The 18449-nt window shown below is 45.0% G+C and overlaps 1 protein-coding gene across 1 annotated transcript; it reads right to left on the reverse strand.

Annotated features, from left to right (window-relative positions):
• Positions 1–2155: 2155 nt before the first annotated feature.
• Positions 2156–10980, reverse strand: SLC35G1 (solute carrier family 35 member G1). The gene is made up of 3 exons (XM_084774067.1): positions 10318–10980; positions 6655–6835; positions 2156–4720 (listed from the first exon to the last, which is right to left on the reverse strand). Exons 1-3 carry the CDS (start codon positions 10502–10504, stop codon positions 3982–3984), a joined length of 1107 nt encoding a protein of 368 aa, XP_084630193.1. The 5' UTR covers positions 10505–10980; the 3' UTR covers positions 2156–3981.
• Positions 10981–18449: the final 7469 nt, after the last annotated feature.

Below are 18449 nucleotides of genomic sequence, written 5' to 3' on the forward strand. Positions count from 1 at the left end.
TCTTCTGGGTGGGGACACGCACTACAGCCAGCTGGGGAAAGTCACTCCTACGCGTAAGATAGAGAAATGGTCAGTGACCCTTGGCAGCCCTCTGTGGGGAGCTCAGCCTAAACTGAAAGCTGCATCCACTCTAGTCAGTGCTTACAAGAGGGGCTGAGCGAGGTTTGTATCCTGAGACATCTGCACCTACACGTCCTTGGTAAGGCTTCTCAGGAGGGAAGGCCTTGAGGCTCCATCATTTTTAGCAGTGTATAATCTTGTTTTGGTTTTTTGTTTTGTTTTTTCGAGACAGGGTTTCTCTGGGTAGCCCTGGCTGTCCTGGAGTCACTTTGTAGACCAGGCTGGTCTCAAACTCACAGCGATCCACCAGCCTCTGCCTCCCGAGTGCTGGGATTAAAGGCATGGGCCAGCACGCCCGGCTGCAGTGTGCAGTCTTAACCACAGCTCAACACTTAGGCTTTTGCACTCTTTTTCTGGTCTCAAGTCTATGCCACTTGCTAGTTAGAATAATACTCTATTTAACAAATAAAAATAGCCTAGGTACAATGTTTGCCTCAATGGAAAGTGACAAAAACAATGCCTGTCTCCAGATGCTTAACCCAGTACTTTGTCCCCTTCCTCAAAGAGATCAGTGAGGGGCTGGAAAGATGGCTCAGAGGTTAAGAGCACTCGCTGTTCTCCCAGAAGTCCTGAGTTCAATTCCCAGCAACCATATGGTGGCTCACGACCAACTACAACGAGATCTGGTGCCCTCTTCTGGTGGCAGGCACACATGCAGGCTGAATATGTATAAATAATAAATAAATAATACAATTTGTGTGCCTAGGATTGTGCTGTTCTCTATTAGGGAAGCCTTTTCCTGTTTGAGAGAGAGAGAGACAGACAGACAGAGAGAGCGCGAGAGAGAGAGACAAACAGACAGACAGACAGACAGATCAACGAGGGTGAGAAGTTGGAGGGAGTGAAGAATCAGAAATCCCAGCCTAGGCCTCTGAGGACACATAAAAGGCTATGAGGGATGCAGGGAAAAAGAGGAAGGACTCTTTTGGAAAATGTGAGTGGATGGAAAGGCTGATCCAAGTACCAAATTTGTGCTGGGATGTGGGAAACCACAGGAGTGGGGGCCATATGGACACAACGGTGTGAACGAGCCACCACCACTGCTTCCTGAAGACCAGTGACAACAGGGCTTCAGTAAGCCTGTCCTTACCTTGACAGCTGGGTCAAAGCGGCTTAGCTGGTAGAACACAGCTGCACAAATCAAGTGTCATGGCTAGGACAGCAGCAGTGGACATGGTGAGGGCAGACTGAGTCCCTAGGACACTGCCGAACCTGGCAGTAGTCTCTATGAAGACAACACAGCTCTCTGAACAGATTACAATCTTTTTTTGGAGATGTTGTCTTCTCTGTGTAAGAGGAACAGATAAAGTTTGAATTTTTGTTTGTTTGTTTATTTTGAGACAGGGTTTCTCTGTGTAACAGCCTTGGCTGTCCTAGACTCACTTTGTACACCAGTCTAGTCTCAAACTCACAGTAATGCCTGCCTCTACCTCCGAGTGCTGGGGTTAAAGGCGTGGACTATCATGCCTGGCTCCAAAGTTTGAAAATTTAACACCGCAGCCTACCTAAGTGGCTAGAGGCCAGTCTCCTATAGAAAATGAATTTTTAAGGTACCCAGTTGAGAATGAGTTATGAGACTTTTTTAATAGTCATAAAAACCAACATACTGGTTTCTTTTATGATTTTATTTACAAAATAAAAACAAGTTAGGAAAAATATTTCCCTTTTCAAGATATAGAAACTACAATCTTTGGAAAATACATTACCCGCCCCCCCATAAGTGTTACAACACATAGCTTTTTTATACCACTTGAACATTGTTTAAAAATCATACCCTGTAAAGGTTGGGATAAGAAACATCGTCTCCAATGTCAGCCACATGTTGTGACATTCAAGTACTTAAGATACAGTTGAAATAAAACATGTTTATCTTCCTCAGTCCCAGAAACTCATCTATTGTGTAAGTTAGTTGGTGGCTCCAGAAGTGGAGCTAAGTGAGAAGAGGCTGCCATGGAAACCCAGCCACTGTCCTGTCATCCATTGGTATGGATCATTGTTCCCACAGGATGAGCTCTCAAAGGCTGCTGACCCTATATTTTCTTTTCTTTCTTTCTCTTTTTCAGTTTTTCCAGAAGGAGTTTCTCTGTGTAGCCTTGGCTGTCCTAGACTCAATTTCTAGACCAGGCTGGCCTTGAATTCAGAGATCCACCTGACTCTGCCTCCCAAGGGCTGCGATTAAAGGCGTGTGCCACCACGCCCTGCTGACTCTATACTTTCTAAGAGGCTGGTGTAACGACACCTGCAAATCTAAGTTCCAAGAGTCTGAGTCAGGTCACAGGTGAGCGAGATGACTCAGCTAAGTAAGTATGCAGGACGTCAGGTTGAAAATATTATCCAAAGCCATCGCACTCCAAGTTCCTCTTCGGAACTACTGGAGAAGAAGATCCTTCCTTACCAGAATATAAGTTCCAGGAGCCCAGTTCCTTTCTCGGGAAGAACTGTGAAGGCGGAGGAGAACACACAGCCCCACGACTCTGCAGCATAACCATAGACAGTGTGTGGCAGAGTAAGAGGTGGCAGCCACTATGGCCTCACCACAAAGGCTTCCACAGTGCCAAAGACTCATGGTCACGTACTCCCAGCATCCCGACTAATCTCACACGTGTTCCTTTCACAGAGGAGTACTGACTGGCCTGCTGGCCAGTCAGAATCTACAATCAGAGGTCACACCAGTATCGTGGTACAGCTTGTCAGGCAAATGCTAGCATTTACCTGTGTTCCTTTTTTTTTTTTTTTTTAAATGCAAGCGACTGTGAAAGTCAATCAACTGTGGATTATAAGGTCTTTACCTTTTTCATACATCGCAAGCATTATAATGTATCATCCCAAAATGGAAGAAGACTGTAAGAGTAAGTTTAATAACAGACATGTACTTTAAAGGTATAAACGTTTGGCTTAGTGTGTAAGGGGGTTTTCAGGGTAAATCTTCTAGAACTATGGATTTTGTAAATGAAAAATGGTAGAATCTGGGCAATCTGATATGGCCCATCCTTGTATGATCCTGAGAAATTTGTATTTGGCATTCACACTATGGATTCAAGAGAACTTGTAGAAAACCATCACATCTGAAGTGAAAACAAACACCTCAGGATGGGAGTGTGCACATTGGCCATGCCAAGATTTCATTCCCATGATTTTAAGATTGGAAATCTTGGAATGTTAAAAAAAATAAAAGTGCAATTTTAATAAAACAGGAGACAATTCAAAGTTCAAAATGACAGCCAGAGTTGCTACTAAAAGACAGAATTGCTAGCCACACGCGGCAAACTAAGGCTCTGCTCAGAGAGCACATATAAAAATTCCGGCATCAAAACAAAAAGGCACAAATGAGTTAAAAGTGTAATCATCTATAAGATCCTTAAAAATAAGGCTGTTTCGCTTGTATTCCTAACTATAAGTAGGCACCTGCACCAAGTTTCAGCTTTGGCATCCTAAATGGAATTATATTGCAAATGGAGGATTAACACAGTACTAACTATAGCAGCATTGTCAACATTAAGCTTCTTATCTACACTGCTAAAATACGCCACCTCCCATCCACGTCCTGCATCAAAAATAAATTTTAAAAATTGTACTCATAAAAAAATTTCTGAAACTCCTCTAATGAGCTCCCTTCTCATCAATGGCAACCCAACCAAAAAGCCAGAGCAAAAATAAAGGCTATCCAGAAACAGCTAGGCTAGCCTAGCTACTCTTAATCAAAAACATACCATATTCAAAATGGCACTTTATTTATAAAATTTATTAAATATAACCAAAGAATAATGCAGTTTCTTCCAGGTATGTGTGCAGGTGTGTAAGATGTCTGAGTTGGATGATGATGGTGCACTTGAGGAAAACAAAGATTTCAGCAGCGACACTTCATTTGGACCCCTGGACCCATCTGCGAATGGTGGCTCCAGTAGTGCTGGCTACCACACAGAGAGCACCGCCCACCGTCCACCAGGTTGGCACATTATCGAAGAAAGCAATTTGAAAGCTAAACGCAAAGACTATATCCATCGTCTTCATTATTGCTACGAGCCCTGCCTTTTCTATTTGAATTGCTTTAGTGATAAATATCTGACCCCCCAAACCCAAGAGTCCAATGAGTATGAGAAACAGCCTGTCCAGCCCACACTGGGGCAGACTCCATTCTCCTATCGCAAAGAGGATGATGATGCTTTCAGGAAGACCAAGTATGACATAATACCAAATGCTCAGGAAGTAGTCCACAGACTTTCCCATCTTCCTCAGGATAACCAGAGTCAGTGCGGCTAGCACAGCATGTCCAATGGCGGCAAATGTCCCCTTAATGTGCTCCGAATAGCTCTCTCTCATCCCTGAAGTGTCCGAACCAAATAAAAATGGCGGCCTCACGATAAGGATCACTCCAACGATCGCGAACAACGTGAAGAACGCATCCCAAAGGCTATATTTTTCCTTGAGGAATATCCACGCAAAGATTGACGTAAACACTGGACAGCTAAACGCAATGACTGTGGCATCTGCGAGGGACGTCGTCTGGAAAGCGTAGTACATAAGGATCATGGCAGTGGAACCAAAGACTCCTCTGAGAAGGAGGAAAATTCTTTGACCTTTGGGACCTATGAACCCCGTTCTGCAAATTTAAATGAAAAAACAAAAAAAAACAAAACGCATTTTAAATGAACGTGGCATTGCTTTTAAATCAAAACATTTAATCAGACATTTTCTAAAAGTACATCATATTAAAAAATAAGTGAATGGTAAACTCTCTAGCACTGAGTAGTATGAATTCTTTAAAAATATTTCTTCTAGTTACTCAAAACAAGAGCAAAAAGAGCTCAGAACCTCATAAACAGCACAATAAAAACTAATATAGATGAGTGCTTTCTCCATGCATATTTTTTGTTTGTTTATTTTGTTTTGTTCTGGAAACAGGGTTTCTCTGTGTAGCCCTGGCTGTCCTGGACTGTCCCTATAAACAGGTTGGCCTGGAACTTACAGCGATCACCTGCCTCTGCCTCCTGAGTGCTGGGATTAAAGGTGTGCACCACCACCGCCTGGCTCCATGTATACTCTTACAAAAAAATACTAAAGATGAAAAGGACTAGATGCTAAGAGACGTTATATCCTAGTAGATGGAATCACACAATTTTCCTCAAATTCTCTGTGGTGAAAACACATCATTTTATAATAAACATAATTATGGCACTACACAAGGAAACATAACCCTGGCTAGTGTACATTCAGTTGCACCAATTTTTCTATAAAAGTTGAACTAGTGAAAGAATTTATTTTAGTCAATGACTACGAGGCAACTTTTCACCGTTCTTATGAGTCCAGGCTAACTGCAGCTCAGTGACTCATGCTAGATCAGACTGCCTCTAGGCAGACATGGACGAGCAAATCTGTGGGTGTACTGCATGTATGTGGGAAAGCATGGGTCTTCCATGACAGTGAACACAGCATCAAACAGATGAGAGCCAAAGACTTCCAGATGACTTCTAGCTTTCTGAGTTCTTTCATTGGAAAACAGAGAATATGGCTGCTAACCTCAGTGTAGTCACCTCCTCTGGAAACTGGTGCTCTCACCATTTCCCAAAGCACTCTCGAGTGCACATTTACATGGGGGATTTCTGGCACTATGAATCCTTGCAGACTGCCACGTTCTGACCAATTTCTCAGGATACAGAATGACACTATTCTAAGTGACTCTGTATCATGGCAGGAGATGCCAGGGTGCTCTGGAGGTAGGCAATGGAAACTTTTAATTTAAGCATCTTCTACTCCAAAACAGGAAGAGCTGGGTAGCCAGTCAGGGCCTAACTAGTTTCCTCCCAGGGTTCAAAGAACACAAAGGTCTAAGTTATATAGGTGGTGGGGGGGGGGGAGGGGAGTAATTTCACCCTACTGAGAGATAATAGATTCCACACAGAAGAAAAGGATTCAAGTATGGAAGGAGAACAGGGAGGAGACAGTACAAATAGTTCCTACATGGTAAAGTCTATAGAAAGTACGCTAACCAAGAATGCCTCTTATCTGACCCTTGCAACCTGCTGCTGCTGAGGGCACAGTTCAGAGAGTGCCACTCCCTCCAGTTTACAGGGGAAGGACCTGAGTACCAAGGCAGTCAAAGACCTTGTTTGAAGCTCTACCTGCCTGCCACCCTCGATGGAAGACCTCAATCCTACCGGCAGGGGGCAGCCTGTCCCACTTAAAGACTAGGATGCAGTTAACATCCTCCATTTATTTTTTAATCTTCAAAATACCAGTTGTACCAGAGTGAAGGAAGGAGGGTGGTACACCGGAATTCTGTTTTCAAATAGAGAGGGTGGTGACCAACTACATATACATCACCTTTCTCTCCTTTGATGGGCACGTGGTATGCGCTTACTGACAGAATCTTCTGTCAATAGCCCCCTACCCCAGAACATGTCATTAATCAGAGCGAAAGGGAAGAGACTGGTCAATCTATTATAACACAGTTGCTATGGAGAAAATATTAAGGCAGTTCAAAAGGTGTACACACACTCATTAATCTCCTCTATTCACTCTGAATACAGTACTTACTTTCTGTATATCAAGCAAGGAATAATGACCAGCATTTGGATCACGCAGCGAAATGCGCTGATCTCTACAGCATGGATGCCTTGCACTTTTTTAACAAATAAAGAGGCCACTGAGAAAAGGAAGGCAGACAACACTGTGTAAAACAAGCCAAGTCCAGGACAGGGTGCTTTCTTCTTGGCTTCTGAAAAAGATTAAATTCTGGTTAGTCCTCTCCTCCAAGTATATATTTCATCACTTGCACTTAGAAGCTACGAAAGATGCTCTGTAGCAACAGCTAGAAGAGAGACTACAGACCTTTGAAACAGACCTGTGGTCATGTACCATTTTCCCTATCCGTTGTGAAGAATCCATAGATATGGGTAACAATTTAAAATTATGTTTTAAAAATGTTGTTTCTTCCAATTCTTGGCTCACTAAGAATCATCCCATACTTCACAAGTCAGAAAAAAAAAACTCACTAGGATAGATAGAGAAATCTTTAAGAAACTCGTGTCAGGGTGGAAGTGGAAAGTACTTCTCGGTGACAGAACCCTCCGCCCTCTCACTGGTGAGCTCAAGGGAGAAATTGTATTTGCTGGACATCAGTTGCCACTGTGTAATCTGGTCACTTGTTAATTATATGATTTCTCTTATAATCCTATGAGCAGCGTTTCTAGGGCTGAGACCTCAGCTTGTTCATGCCTGGAACACATCCAACCTGAAGAAGTCTCTGAGAGGGAAAGACTATGCTAACTCCATAGGAAAACACGGGTCTAATACGACTGGCAAGAACACAATCTTGAAAGGCTCCTCTGTTGTTTAACTGTGGGCTGCTCATTTTTGCCCTCTCCTAACTTCTTACTTCCTACCTTAATCTGAGCCGGGAAATTTCTGCTTTCTCCAAGTCTTCAAATATTTAATTCATTACTCACATCTCATGTAGCAGTAAGGACAAGTCACACACACCCTCCCCCTTAACAAACACCAAAAGGAGATAGCAATAAGGGAAACAAAGATTCTTGTCAGTCAAGTCTATTGGAGACCAAAATCTATGGATGCTGCAATTTACTCCAAAGGACTTAAGCGCCACTCCTCTCTTAGAAGGTACAGAGTGTTGCTCAGCCATGGGGTAGTATTGCATAACTACGTCCTCTTTTGAATGCCTTTCTCTGATAAATGATACACCAGGTCACACATTTCAACATCCTCACATCAGACACCTTTGGCCACAAGGGACTGCACATCATGACCAAGGTATGGCAGCCTTTCTAGTGACACTGTACAGCCTGACCTTTGCATCGGCGATGCCGTTTGTATCAGAAAGCTTCTGGGTCTACACCCGGAGGGCCTGCTTTGGAACTGTCATTCTGTTGAAGGTGTCAGAACCACCCCCACCCTGTATCCCTGAGCCCCTATACTACGGGGATGAGTTACAGCCACTCGGGCCATGAGGAGGAAACTTGAGGAAGCTTCCAAGTGAAGCACCACAAAATGCATGCCTTGGCTGTGGTCAGTCTGAGCTTCTGAAATTTCAAAATCTGGATCCAAATAAAGCACGCTTTCTCAAAAGAAACCTCCACCCTCGGACAGAACAGAAGGAGAAGGCCGAGGACAGAAAACATCTTCCTGGCTTTTTCATTCACGGATCTCTCCAACTTAAACTTTTTTTTTCTCTAAGAATTATAACACCATTAACATTAAATTTTTCAAAAAACGGATCTTTTAATATTTAACTTTAGAAAATGATTTTTTTTCTGCTTTAAAAACATCTTTTAAAAATATTTACTTGTTGGTTTACTTATTTAGAGGCAGGGTCTCCCTATGTAGCCCCGTGGCTGTCCTAAAACTCATTATGTAGATCAGGCTGGCCTTCAACTCAGACGAGGGCCACCATGCCCATCTTTAAAACCTACAAATATTTAAGGTTCCTGTTTTCTGGCTAGGGACAGGCAGGTAACAGAAGTGTGAACTTAATCTGGACGCTAGTGAAGACAAGCAATGGTTCTGTTCAGGCAACATCAGTTTATGACACAATTTCCAATTCCCTCTGACACCGGTGATGGGCAAAGCAGTATAAAGAGGCATTTTCTCCAGCGATATACTTCCAGCCCTGAAAGTGTATCTAACCACCCCAAACAAGTTGAAAGTTTAACGATTCAAAATTAAGTGGGCACCATACAACTTCTAGATGAAAGTAAAAACCTGTTGCATTCGGGACCTAGCTGGAAAAATCACTAGAGTAACTTTTAAAAATTCACTTTCCAGGCTGGACCCCAGAACTTTTGGAACTTTGTAAAAGCTGATTCGAGGTCCAGTGATGCACCAACGGGTTCACTCCAACAGGAGAAAGTGAGGCACAAGGCTAAGGTAACATCTCCCCCTTTAGTACAAGATCTGCACTGTCTTGGAGACAGAAAATAGGTGTCAGGACACCTGTAAACCAGGTAAAGTTATCCAGGTCCCACCTAATCTTTAAGATGAGTGTTGTTAAGAAACCACTAAGGTCAAGAGTCTCAAAGCCAGGCATGATGTTGGATGCCCCCAATCCCAGCAGTCAAGGAGGGTTAGGCAGGAGGACTGTGTGTGAGCCAGACTGGACTACGTCAAAAGTCCAATGCCAACAGTATAGGGGTTTGTAATTTGTTCTCAAAGATATAACTGTTAGAAACTTGAAATTGAAAGTTAAGACTCTTGGGCATTCACACAGGTCTGACATTTTACCATGTGCTAGCTGATAGGTATCACAGGCCCCTTCGCTCATGCACAAATGGAAAACTAAAGAGTTTGCAAGGGCCACTTCCACATGAAGCCAGAATGACATTAAGCCATATGGTGATTAGGTGAGAAACTGACCTCTTCAGGAGTGGCCAGGCTGGTCAGCCCAGCATGAGGTAACCTGTTCTGTAGGCAAATCCATGAAAATCCATGCAAACACAAGCAGAAACCCAATCTCTCCTCTTAACTCTCAGCAATAATCATCTCCCTAAGACTATTCTCTCTTAACACAGAAAAAACAAAAACAAAAAACAAACAAACAAACAAAAAACCCACAACTAAGGAGGAAGAAAACTGGGTGGGAAAAGAGGCACAGAAGCCCCAGGGCATGTTTAGAAGACACTCTCTGGAAAGCTGTTCAGTGGTGAGGGCCCAAGGCGGACTCTCTGACAAACGTGGAACCTTACCTAGTACAGTGTGGACCTGCCCTACCCAGATAGTAGGGGTGAGACCCAAACCTGAACCCACATCTCCCACGGCCTTACTTTACCCTTTGTAAGGGGAGTTTGAATAAAAGTCAAGGGTTCTTCACTGGGGATTCTAACAAGGCGTACCTTGTTTTAAGCCTGTAGCTTAAAAAGTCCTGCTACCCAAAAGCTTGAGGACCACTTAACTCTCCTCTCTGAGATGCTAAGATTCCGGGACAAACACTTTTCAGAATCTTTGCAACTTGGTTCAGGAAGACCGGTTTACCCTCGCGATGAGGGTTCCAGGTCGCCTGCCTTCCTTCCTCCTACCCGCTGCCTGGCCCCTCTCGGTGACCTTTCACCTCCGACTGCCACTAGACCGCCAGGTCCTGCGACGCCACCCCCCACCCCCGTCACCAATTTGGGGTTGCGAACACTGGGAAACTTTCTGGGTACCGGGCTCAGGCCAGTGCGCAGAGGACCCGCTCCGCCCCGCACTCACCGGGCTCCCCACGGGAGCAGCACGCCCAGGCTCCACACGGCCAGCACCTGCCTCTGCCGGGGTCGCCCGCCGCCTCGACGTCTGCATGCTCCTCGCCGGGGGGCGCGGGGTCCGCGAGCCGCACCTCGGGCTCGCGCAGCTCCACCACCTCGGCTGCGAGCTCTGCCGCGCTCCCCGGGGGCCCCATCCTGCAGCCCGCGCTCTCCCCGCAGCCGCGCGCCGTCTGGCGCCCGCAGCCGCCGCCGGGCCGCTCAGCTCTTCCGGCCCCCGGCGCGCCGGTGCGTGTGCGCGTGCGCGTGCGCCCGCTCCGGGCTCCGCGCTCCTGTCCTCCGCTGCCCTCCCGCCCCCGGGGAGCCCGCCGCCAGGACTTCTGCACTGGGGCTGCGGTGGCTACCGCTGGCCCGGCGACAGTCCCTCCTGTGCAGTCGGGCTAGACAGCACACTGATCCTCCTGTGTCTTTGCACAGACTGACTGGCAGGGTGGCTTGGTTCTCAGCCCAGGCGCCACGGGTCTTGGGGCCTTCTGCTGCTTTAGAAAGACTGTGTGCTGTATGGCTGAGCTGGGCGTGGTGGCCCACGCGGCGATTCCAGCATTTGGAGTCAGAGGCTTGTGCAGCTCATGAGTTCAGTGCCAGCCAAGGCTACAGAGTGAGACGCTGTCTCTAAATAAATAAATGAATGGAATTAAATTAAAATTTAAAGGACTAGGTGGGTGTCTGTTTATTGATGCAGAGCACCTCTGGGCGGGGGGGGGGGGGGGAAGGGGGGGGCGGGTGGACTCTGGCTAGGACTTCAAAGTATTGCGTCAGTTTTTAAGCACACTTAGACCTGACCAAAGGAGATAGAATTTAAGTAGTAAACATAGGGAAACATAAGATTGAAAAGCAGGGGTGGGGGTAGTAGTGAGGGGTGTTCTTAAAAAGTGGAAGGCAGCTGGACTTGGGGATATACTCCTAACCATTGGGAGGCAAAGGCAAGGGTTCAGAATCTCTGAGTTCAAAGCTACCCTGGTCCCCTGATCTATAGAACATTCCAGGAAAGCAGGGAGGTGGTAGAGCATGCCTTTAATCTCAGCACTCAGGAGGCGAGGCAGGAGGATCTTTGTGAGTTCGAGGCCAGCCTGGCCTACAAAGTGAATCCAGGACCGCCAGGGCTACACACACACACACACAAAACCCTGTCTTGAAAAACTAAAAAACAAAACAAACAGAGAGAGAGAGAGAGAGAGAGAGAGAGAGAGAGAGAGAGAGAGAGAGTAAGTAAGTAAGTTAGTTAGTTCCAGGAAAGCCAGGGCAACACAGAGAAATCTTGTCTCCAAAAATTCAAACCAAACAAACAAAACTTTCAGGGCAAAGGGGTTTGTCTCAGCAAACTGAGACAAGCAGCTGCCACTGTTCTGTTAGAAGTTAAATTCCAGCTGGCAAAGAAAGGAACCACTACTCGAAACTGAAGAGTTGGGGCAAGATAAACTTTACTCTTAGTTAGGACAGTGCTCTTGGAAGACGGGACACAAGCAAAGGAAGTGGATTTGTTTTTATTCCAACTCAGATGGGACTGTCTTTTTTTTTTTCCCCATTGGCTGTGGTCAGACCTTATAGACTTATTCCATGGCACAGAAGGGTGGTGCATGCCTGTAATCTAGCACTCAGGAGGCAGAGGCAGGCGGATCTCTTTGAGTTTGAGGCCAGCCTGGTCTACATAATGAGTTCTAGGACTACCAGGGCTATATAGAGAGACCCCGTCACAGAGAAAGAGAGAGAGAGAGACAGAGGCAGAGAAAGAGAGAGAGGAGAGACTAGTTACTTTCCTGTTTTTCTTTTTATTATCTCTCCTCTCTGAAGAGGTAAAGTACACTTAACTGCCATTTCGGGATTGAGCCATCATGAGGTAATGGGCCATACTTCTGGCTAATCTGGAGTGTTGGATTTGTCCGTTTGGGGATAGCTCTCCAGAGAGCTTAACTCTTGAGTGTAGGAAGGAAAGGAAGTCCTTGACTATGTCTGGAAATTACCTCCCCCCCCCTTGCATGTGCCACCATGTCTGACCAGAAAGGACCTTAAAATATGCAAATAAAAATCTATTAGAGCCAGGTGTGCTGGACGCCTTTAATCCCAGCACTCCGGAGGCAGAGGCTAGTGGATCGCTGTGAGTTCGAGGCCAGCCTGGTCTACAAAGTGACTCCAGGACAGAGAAACCCTGTCTCGAAAACCAAACAAAAACAAAAATCTATTAGAATCTCTTCATGGACTCACAAGAGCATCCGTCTACTGAGCTCCTCGTTTTCCTTTGGCCTCTAAGTTTGGTCTCCAGAACGATGAACCTTCATCTGCTTTCAGGCCCCTTGATAGTCACTGCGTTAGCTCACAGTCAGCATGACGGCTTCCCATGTGCCTTCTAAAGCCGGGTGATTCTTCAGACATGGGACAGTTTGAGCGACTGTTCATAGTCCCCAGGGACTTCATTGATCTTAGAGATCAATATTTTCCCATTTAGCCTCTCTAATCACATTAGAATAGCCCCCAACTGTGGTTATTAAACACACAGAAGGTCACTTACACCAGTCTGGATCTTTAGTCTACTGTATAATAATTTAATGCCTAGATACTACTAGATAACCTTTGATTAGACATACATTTTAGCCAGTCCTTGCAGTGGTTGACATTAGAGACCCTAACACCATATATATCATCTCGAAGTCTCTTTTATGTACCTTACGTGAATTATTCAAATATTCATAACCTGCAAGTGATTTCAAGTCTTGTTTCCCATTCTGGGATCATCAGCCATCTTCATCTTCATCTATAACAAATCCTTCTTTACCAAAGCAACTTCCATGTATACGCCCTTCTAACATGGTATTTACTGGTTTTCTTTCTTAATGCCACAAAACATGATGACACTCAAAATGAATTTACTGTCTGTTATGAGAATGTTCTGAACTGTTCTGAGAATTTTCTGAAACAGGAGAGGCACAGAGCAATGTTTATCCATTCATCATAAGGTCCCAGTGATAAACCAAAGTTCAATTTTATTGAACTTCATTGATGCTGCGGAACCAATGAACTTACCGGGCCTACTCTGTATGAGTGAGGGCTACTAACAGGAAGGTGTGCACACTCAAAAGCGGCCTCCCTGGGAACTCTTTATCCAGTATGTATAGAGGCTTTCCCACAGTCTAGTTCCCACTCCACCACCACCACCTTTCCTTAAACGGCGCATGTTCTCCAGCCGTCTGGACCGTGGCCTGAGAGGAAAAGGGAGGAAGGAATGGTTGGGGGTGATGCAGGCCTCAGGCTGCTGGTGAACTCGAGGAGAAACATGCTCGTCCGGAAATAGGCTTCGTTGGGCAGCTGGTTTAATTGGGGGGAACAAAGGCTACCTAAACCCTTGGAGAGTGGGTAGAGGCTTTCTGGCTGAGTGTTGGGGGCCCCATCGTTGGCTGAGGGCCAAGGTGCTGGGAATGCCTCATTTGCATGAGGAGGAATTCCAGGTGCTTGCTACATGTGACCTTATAAGAGAGGAAGTTTAACTTGTAACCTGGGCAACATGCCACGTGACCACATCAAGGGTGGCAGAGGTGGCCCCCACAAAGGACATGCAGGCCCTGGGGCAGGGGAGGGAGTGGTCCTCGCTCCTACCTCTCTCGAGACATGATTTCTGGGTTTGCATATAACTGACTTGAGACCACTCCTGCTCTGGACTGGCTTCTCGCCGTTCCGTGGTGCCCCAGGCCCACATCATGGCTGCATAAATGGAGATACCCGACCCACCATCTACCTTTCACGGAGACTTCCCAGCCTGTATACTGTACCTCCACGGCCGGAACCTTGAGGCCATATGTGATTAGGGCAGAACTGCATACAGCTGGCTGAGAGAGAGGCTAGATACCCAGGTGAGGATCCAGTGACTCTCCATACCCACTCCTTCTGTAAAGGAACAGCAACAGGCAGCGAGTCGGGGTATGGTCATCTTTTGTAAGCAGGCATAGCTGATCTTATGAAGACAGCTGTTGTTGATCTTAGGATAAGGCTGTGCAACACCATCTTTAAGAAGGAAAGCTGGAGCAGGGCCTGGTGTGGTGGCGCATGCCTTTTATCCCAGCACCTGGGGAGGCAGAGGCAGGCAGATGACTATGAGTTCAAAGCCAGCCTGGTCTACAAAGTGAGTCCAGGACAACCAAGGCTACACAGAGAAACCCTGTCTGTAAAAACAAAACAAAAAAGCAAGAAAGGAGGGAAGGAAGGAAGCTGTGTACATAGGATAATGTAACAAATTAATATGATGCTATGTTGGTACGTAATGTTAAACTATGAGGCTTTGGAAGTTTCCAGGTAAGCCTTCTATAAGACACAGACAGTTTTCATACAGTACATGGAGTTACTAGCACAACTGTGCTTTTTTGAATAAGTATGTGTCACAGATACAAGAAGAAGAAGAAGAAGAAGAAGAAGAAGAAGAAGAAGAAGAAGAAGAAGAAGAAGAAGAAGAGCAGCAAAGTCATAGTAAAACATTATCTAACTAATGTTTCAAACATCCAGAAAAGCACACTGAGGAAGGCCAGTTAAAACTCTGATGCTGGAGTTATCACTGAGAGGTATTTAGACAGATGGTCCTCTCTATCCTGTCTATGGATGGGCGTCCCAGTAGCTGTTTTTACTACAGATATCTTTATATCCTGAAGTAATAATTGTGTGCCTGACATTTTTGTTTCTTTACGAAACTAAACCCATTGGTTTATATCAGACAAGAGACCTGTTGCTGAGTCCAGTGACAATTGACCGAGCTGAAAGCATCTGTCTTCCTTATGACCTGAGTAGATTTGTTCAGATGAGTCTTACCATCTGCTGGGTCATGCATTTGGAATAGGAATTAACAAGAGACAGAAAAAGAAATGTATACCTAGCCGGGTGTGGTGGTGCACCCCTGTAATCCCAGCACTCGGGAGGCAGAGGCACAGGGATCTCTGTGAGTTTGAGGCCAGCCTGGGCTAGAAAAGGAGTCCAGGACAGCCTGAGCTGTTACACAGAGAAACCCTGTCTCCAAAAAAGAAAGAAAGAAAGAAAGAAAGAAAGAAAGAAAGAAAGAAAAACGAAAGAAGGAAAGAAGAGAGAAAGAAGAAAGAAAGAAAGGTATAGCTGTAGGTAGATATAGATGATTTATAGATTTAGATGGTATAGGTATAAAATGTAAATATCAGATCCTATACCAATGGAAACCCTCTGTATCGTTATCATGGATGAGTTAGAATCCATGCTCAAGGAAGATCAAGGCAGCAGAAGCATCTACCTTTATAAATGCCCAAGCTGAGACCCTCCCTGGCTAGACTTGGAGCCACCAATACCCACAGTCAGTATAGGCACATCTGCAAATGGAGGCTGACAACCTGAAAATCATGGTAAGTGTCCTCCTTCCTTTATAGAAATCAAACTGTAGGACAATATAATGTTCTGTTATTTTTCTATAGAAGACACATTTTATTCTCTAGTTTATATTTAGGTCAGATCTGTGTATAGAAAAATATCAGACAGTGTTTTTCTTTTTCTTTTTTTCAAAATATGTATTTATTTATTATGTATACAGTGTTCTGCCTGCATATATCCCTGCAGGCCAGAAGAGAGCACCATATTTCACTGTGGATGGTTGAGAGCCACCATGTGGTTGCTGGGAATTGAACTCATGACCTCTAGCAGAGCAGTCAGTGCTCTTAACCGCTGAGCCATCTATCCAGCCCCCAGTTTTTTTTTTTCCGTAAGACCAATGGATGGCCTTAAGAAAGCCCAGTGGGTAAGGATCCAGTGAGGTGGTAGTTTTCCCAGTCAGGTGTCCACCCGACAGAAGGTTGTTTGTCTCCCGCTCCAGAGCATTCTTTAAAAATCCTTTTTTTTTTTTTAATTTTTGGTTTTTCGAGACAGGGTTTCTCTGTGTAGCCTTGACTGGTTTTGTAGACCAGGTTGGCCTCGTACTCACAGCGATTCACCTGCCTCTTCCCTCCTGAGTGCCGGGATTAAAGGCGTGTGCCACCATGCCCAGCTGAGAATTCTTAACTTTATTTTATTTTATCTTGGTTTTTTGAGACAGGGTTTCTCTGTGTTTCCTTGGCTGTCCTAGACTTGCTTTGTATACTAGGCTGGCCTCGAACATCGATCTGCCTGCCTCTGCCACCACACCCGGCCACACCTACATTCTTTAATACCCTATGACCTTTATGATCCTCATCCTGCAAAACTTTGTGTGTGTGTGTGTGTGTGTGTGTGTGTATGTGTGTGTGTGTGTGTGAGAGAGAGAGAGAGAGAGAGAGAGAGAGAGAGAGAGAGAGAGAGAGAGAGAATTTATTCACGTGTCAAAGAAATCAGCAACTTTTTTGTTTGTTTCTCTTTGTTTGGTGGGTTTTTTGAGACAAGATCTCTCTTTGTATCCCTGGCTGTCCTGGAATTCACTTTGTAGATCAGGCTAGTCTTGAACTCAGAGCTACACCTGCCTGTGCCTTCCAAATGCTGGGATTAAGATTCTGAATACAACACCCATCAAAATCGGTCAACTTTTAATGACTGTAAAACTGAGGGGTGCACTTAAGTCCCTTGAAGGTTACACTTCTAGTGTTCCCTTTAAACATTCCCTTTGGCTCTCTTCCTCTTCCTCTCTCCCTCTCTTCCTCTATCTCTGTCTCTGTCTCTTTCTCTCTCTGGGGTACCCCTCCCCCTTTCCTTCTCTCCTCATGCTCACTTAATAAACTCCTCTATATCATAAAAAAAAATTTCCTTTGATCCTTTTCTTCACATACATAATCTTTCATCATGATTACATATCTTTATCAGTCACTGGAATACAGCAGTGGGCCTTTGTATTAAAAGAATATTTTACTGGCCGGGTGTGGTGGCGCACGCCTTTAATCCCAGCACTCGGGAGGCAGAGGCAGGTGGATCGCTGTGAGTTCGAGGCCAGCCTGGTCTACAAAGTGAGTCCAGGACAGTCAAGGCTACACAGAGAAACCCCGTCTCGAAAAACCGGGAAAAAAAAAGAATATTTTACTGTGTTAGGGGATTAAAACATTGCATAGCAGTCTTAAAAGCTGGCAGTGATAGAAAAGATTTGAATTCCTTACCCTAAACATAGGTTTTATAGTATTGATGGAAAAGAGTCATATTTGGTATTTCTTATAGCTCTAACTCGATAAATATGTACCTTTGCCCCATATGACAAAGGGAAAATACATTTACAAGACAGAGTAGAACTTAATTATATGTTCTTCAAAATGCAGTATCCTCCCTCTCCCTCCTCTCACTCTTCTCTCCCTACCTCCTGCTCGCTCCATCCTTAATTTGGCCAGATGTAAGATTCAAATGGCCTGACACAACACAGTGAAGCTAAAAGTTTACATCATTTGCTTTCTGGCTTTGCTAACGCCTTTCTTATGCTTATCTTCTTTCCCCCATCTCTTTGCTTGTTTTAAATGCTTGCCTACACTCTGGGCAAGGATGAACGTGCCTAAACTGTTCTGCGTCCAGAAGTTAGACTTCCTACAGACATTAGCACATACTGATTCATAGTAGAAACAATACTGGACTTGAAGTCCAGAGTCCTGGTTCTGGACTGACTGCATGGTCTAAACCAACTGGGCATCCTTAAGCCTGATGGCCTCCCCCACTGAACAGAGACAAAATGTGCCTCTGCTTACTTTTTGGAGCTGTTAGCAAATGCGATGCAGTAACTCACAGTAGAACATGGAAACATCCCTGGAAGATGAAGATGTATTTTACCTGAACCAGACAGAGAATCCATCCTCCAAACTGGAATTTTCTTCATATTTTAGAATTAGATTAGGATGGGGATGTCTTTTAAAAAATTCAGGGCAAGAGGGGCTAACTGGGACTGTCCTAAGCAAACTAGAGCAGGTGGCTGCCTCAATTCTCACTTGACCAATATATAGCTTTGCATTATCTGAAAAACAATTTAAGACTGCTTACAAAAATACATGTAGCTAGGATGGTGGTTGTAGAATTGGAAACCACCCTACCACTACCCGCCCCCCAAGTCACCACCTGTACAAGAGGAAGAAACAGACTCTGACGAGGAGGTTGCTAACCCAGATCACTGTGTTAGTCACCCTCTATAGAACTGGCTTTTCTAAATGA

Source organism: Acomys minous, assembly GCF_964271855.1.
Source record: "Acomys minous genome assembly, chromosome: 2".
Taxonomy (NCBI): Eukaryota; Metazoa; Chordata; class Mammalia; order Rodentia; family Muridae; genus Acomys; species Acomys minous.

Bases quoted from the DNA above. Each gene is read 5' to 3' on its own strand.
- SLC35G1 (XM_084774067.1), bottom strand. From the start codon at position 10,504: ATGGGGCCCCCGGGGAGCGCGGCAGAGCTCGCAGCCGAGGTGGTGGAG. The intron at 6,836-10,317 runs GTGAGTGCGGGG...AATCTTTTTCAG, and splicing joins CTGCTCCCGTGGGGAGCCCG to AAGCCAAGAAGAAAGCACCC. The intron at 4,721-6,654 runs GTAAGTACTGTA...TTAAATTTGCAG, and splicing joins CCTTGCTTGATATACAGAAA to AACGGGGTTCATAGGTCCCA.